The sequence below is a fragment of the Cebus imitator genome, unplaced genomic scaffold (genome assembly GCF_001604975.1).
Source record: "Cebus imitator isolate Cc_AM_T3 unplaced genomic scaffold, Cebus_imitator-1.0 Scaffold206, whole genome shotgun sequence".
NCBI lineage: Eukaryota > Metazoa > Chordata > Mammalia > Primates > Cebidae > Cebus > Cebus imitator.
In genome coordinates, this window is record NW_016107521.1 from 1,275,196 (window position 1) to 1,279,116 (window position 3,921).

Sequence of the window (3,921 nt, forward strand, 5' to 3'; positions counted from 1 at the left end):
ATCTCGGCTCACTGCAACCTCCGCCTCCTGGGTTCAAGCAATTCTCCTGCCTCAGCCTCCCAAGTAGCTGGGACTACAGGCATGCGCCACCATGCTCAGCTAATTTTTGCATTTTTAGTAGAGATGGGTTTTCACCATGTTGGCCAGGATGTTCTCGATCTCTTGACCTCGTGATCTGCCCGCCTCAGCTTCCCAAAGTGCTGGGATCACAGGCGTGAGCCACTGCACCCGGTTAAGCTCATGAGTGGGATTTTGGTTTTGATTGATTTAATACTTAGAAATGAGTTTTAACTGTTAAATGTTTGTAATCTTTTTTATCAAGTGGAAAAATAGTGGCACTAAACATTGCTTCCTTTTTACAGGATGGAGTTCTGGTGGATGAATTTGGATTGCCACAGATCCCTGCTTCATAGATTTGCATCATTCAAGTATATCTTGTAAAACAAACACATATTATGGGACTATCTTTCCAAATTTACCATAACAGATTTAGGTTTCTTTCCTTGCTTTGAAGGAAAGTTTAATAATACACTGCTCTTTTATTTTTTCCATTAAGAGACTCATTGCTTGGGAAATGCTTTCTTTGTACTAAAATTTGATCCTTTTTTTTCTTATGAAAAATGAACTTAGTTTAAAAGTATCTTTGGCTTGTATGACTTGTTTCCATTCATTAATGATAATTTGAAATAAAACTAAGGAAATGGAATCTTAAAAATCTATGACAGTGTAACTCTACAGTCTCAGAATGACTTGGTAAATCGTTAAGACAAAGATGAGATTATTGGGGCTGTTCATATTATGAGTCACAATCCTTTTCTATTGTGTTATTATAGGTTGGTTAAATTGATGGGTTTAGTTGTGTCTTGTGAACAAAACATTACTATGTCCAGTATTGGAATGGAATTATCACTACTGTATCATGAGTGGGTATTTTGATTCTATAGTTCCCTCAGTATTACATCTTGACTTGTAATCAATAATGAATATTTCTTGATATTTAATGTATAGGACATTTATTTATACTCAATAAATATTTTTCAAAAGGATATAATTTTAATATCACTTCAGCTTAAAACCTTTACTGTGGAAACCAAATTTAATAGAATTCTAATGTCATTTCAGCCTATCACTCCACTACAGAAACCAAATTAACCAGTAGCATTGTGAGGAAAGAGCAAGGAACAGTTTGGGCTTGGGCCCTGGGTCTACCATTTACTAACTACTGAGTAGTCTATTCAGCTTCTCTAACCTTCTGTTTTCTTATTAGTAAAATCATGCTTAGCTCACAGACAGCTTTTGTGAGGAATAATTGAAGTAATGGTCATAAGTAACTTGTTAACTGCAACAACAGTCTAGTCTCAAAGGAAGGATTTTTAACAGTAAAAAAGCAATGGCTTCATTCTTTTCTTGGAAGGTGCCTGAAGTGCTACAGCAAGTTCAACTCCTGCCCAATTTCAGAGTCTTTAATTATCCTGTCCTCCCTTCCTCACTCAACTTCTTGCCAGCAGCATTCCCCCTCCAGCCTAGCTGGGTGCCTCACACTGTCATCTGTACCTGACTCTCATGTGTCTGCAGATCAAACCAATATGCATTTAGGAACACCAGCTTTGTAGAAGTCTCTGTACCAGCCCAGGAGTTAGTGAGAACAATCACATTTCCTCTCTTCAGGAGTTCACTCTTGTCTAGTTATAAGTGGGGATAAGATAACATATGTAACCCTCTTCCATCTCCAACCTCACCTTCTCAAGAAGCCTTCCAGAGGGAGCAAACATACAGTATTCATCATTACCTTCTTGAAATCTTTCTTGGCTTTTCTGAGTTCTGAGTTTTCTTCTAATCTGACCCACTTATTCTCTTATATGAACACCTCTTAACCCCTTGAATATTTCTTTCATTATAATTCCAATCTGTACTCCCCTTGAGAAATCTCACACCCACTAACTATTACCTATGCACTAATGACTCAAAATGACTGTCACTAGCCTAGCCTTCTTACCCTTATTTTCACTTCTGGGCATTTCCATTTAAATGCCCATCATTACCTAGAATCTAACATTTCCAAATTAAGCTCATTATCTTGAAGTTCACTGTCAGCAAACATTTCTCTTTGATTTCTTGTCTTGCCTAGTGTTACCAGTGACTCATATATTGCCCGTTTTAGGGGTGATATTTAGCCCTCTTACTAGATTGTTAGTGCATTGGATACGAGTGAACCATCATTCTACCCAAATCTCTATTCTCCTGGCTTTTGTGACAGTACTCTCCGGTTCTTCTGTTCCTCTAACTATTCCCTCTAAGGCGTCTTTCTGAAATCCTCAACTCTCTAACTAATGTTACTGCTCCCTCTGGATTCTAGCTTTTACCCACAGAGACTTCTTTCTCTGTTCACTTTTATTTAGTGATCACAGCTATTCTCAGGGCTTTTTAACTGCTAACTTCCAAATCTATACTTCTATCCCTGAGCTTGCCCCTGAGTTTCAGAATCTTATTTATAGCTAGCTTTTGCCTATTATTTGGATGTTCCAGAAGCTCACAAGCCATTTGAATGATGTTTCAGCCATTCAGCATTCAAATGGCTGAAACAGCCTATCACCTTTCCTCAGACCTGAATCTCCTGCTTCTGTTTTCTTTGTCTCATAATGGGAGCTATGAGACGGAAACCACTGTCTCATGACAGGAGGCTGTGAGGCTAATGGAACCATCATCCTCCTATCATTCAAAGCAGAAAGCTCTTGAGTTGTACATGATGCCTACATTTTGCCTACACAGTCAATTATCCTTAAACACTGCTTTTAATCCCTATTTATCAAATCCAGCTCCTCCTCTCCTTCTCTCAACTCTCCCTGGCCTAGATATCTCTCACATAGTCTTTTGGAATAAATGTCTTCTCTTCTTGCACAGTTTCACTTCCGTGAGTGCACTCATCACATATTGCTACTTAAAGTCTTTAATGGTTCTCTAATACTTCCAGCAGGCCATAAAAAGCTGCCAATGACCTGGCCTCTGCCTATCTGTAATGATTTATTGCCTAGTCTTTTCAGAACAGCATTCTCTTTCTTTCAAGGGAACTACTCCCCCATTTCAACTATGCGATTATTGGGAACATGCCAATATTAGAGTAGTACTGTCCTTACCCTTCCAAGCTATGGACGTGTGTATGTGATCACGCTGTGTCTATCAGAGTTCATACCACAAATTTTCTAAATGGAAAGTAGAGAAAATGCTTTTTCCTTTAAAAAAAAAAAATACTCTTTTACTCTGTCAGTTTTGGAGGTGAAGCCAGAGAGGAGCCAAGATGAGAGACAGAATGAAAGATTCTCCATGGCACTCAGCTATGAATTCTGATCCTTGAAATTCCGAGTCTCTACAACTCTGTTCTGTGAGGTATCTGAGGATTCTGCAAATAAACTTAACCCCCTTTTTTGCTTAAAGTAGTTGGCATTGGGTTCCTGTCACTTGCCAGCAAGAGATGGAATAATTGCTCTGTAGCTTGTGTCATGTCACACTTTTCAATTTTATGATCTAGTAATTGTTCTGCATCTAGTCCCCCCACATCTAGTCCCCGTACAGTCATGACTCCTTACCTCTGTTCATAGTTTCTCCTACCTGAAGCTTCCTTATGCCTTTGTCATTTTGCTAATTCTTCCTGTCCTGGGGAAAGCCCAAAGGGCATGCCATGGTCTGTGTCAATACCAGTGAATTAAAGGAAAGTGGAGGGAGGGAGTCCTGTAGCAGAAAGCCCCAGGCACTACAGAACCTATGATCATCACTCCTATGGCTACCGCCAGACAACTATTATTTTTTACCTGTTAACTATTAGGAAAAGCACAATTGAGTGCAGGTGGTCTTAGGTTTTATTTTAACTGTTAACCATTAGGTCAATATTTTACCTGTTAACTATTAGGAAAAACACAATTGAGT

The 3,921-nt window shown here is 38.9% G+C and overlaps 1 protein-coding gene across 1 annotated transcript in view; it reads left to right on the forward strand.

The window, feature by feature from the left end:
• The window catches only part of CHMP5 (charged multivesicular body protein 5), a 16,399-nt gene extending 15,353 nt beyond the window's left edge, over nucleotides 1–1,046 (forward strand). Inside the window, exon 8 of the mRNA XM_017548330.1 lies at nucleotides 363–1,046. Coding sequence (XP_017403819.1) covers nucleotides 363–413 — 51 coding nt within the window. The 3' untranslated portion in view covers nucleotides 414–1,046. The remainder of the gene's footprint in view (nucleotides 1–362) is intronic.
• The last annotated feature ends 2,875 nt before the right edge of the window (nucleotides 1,047–3,921 follow it).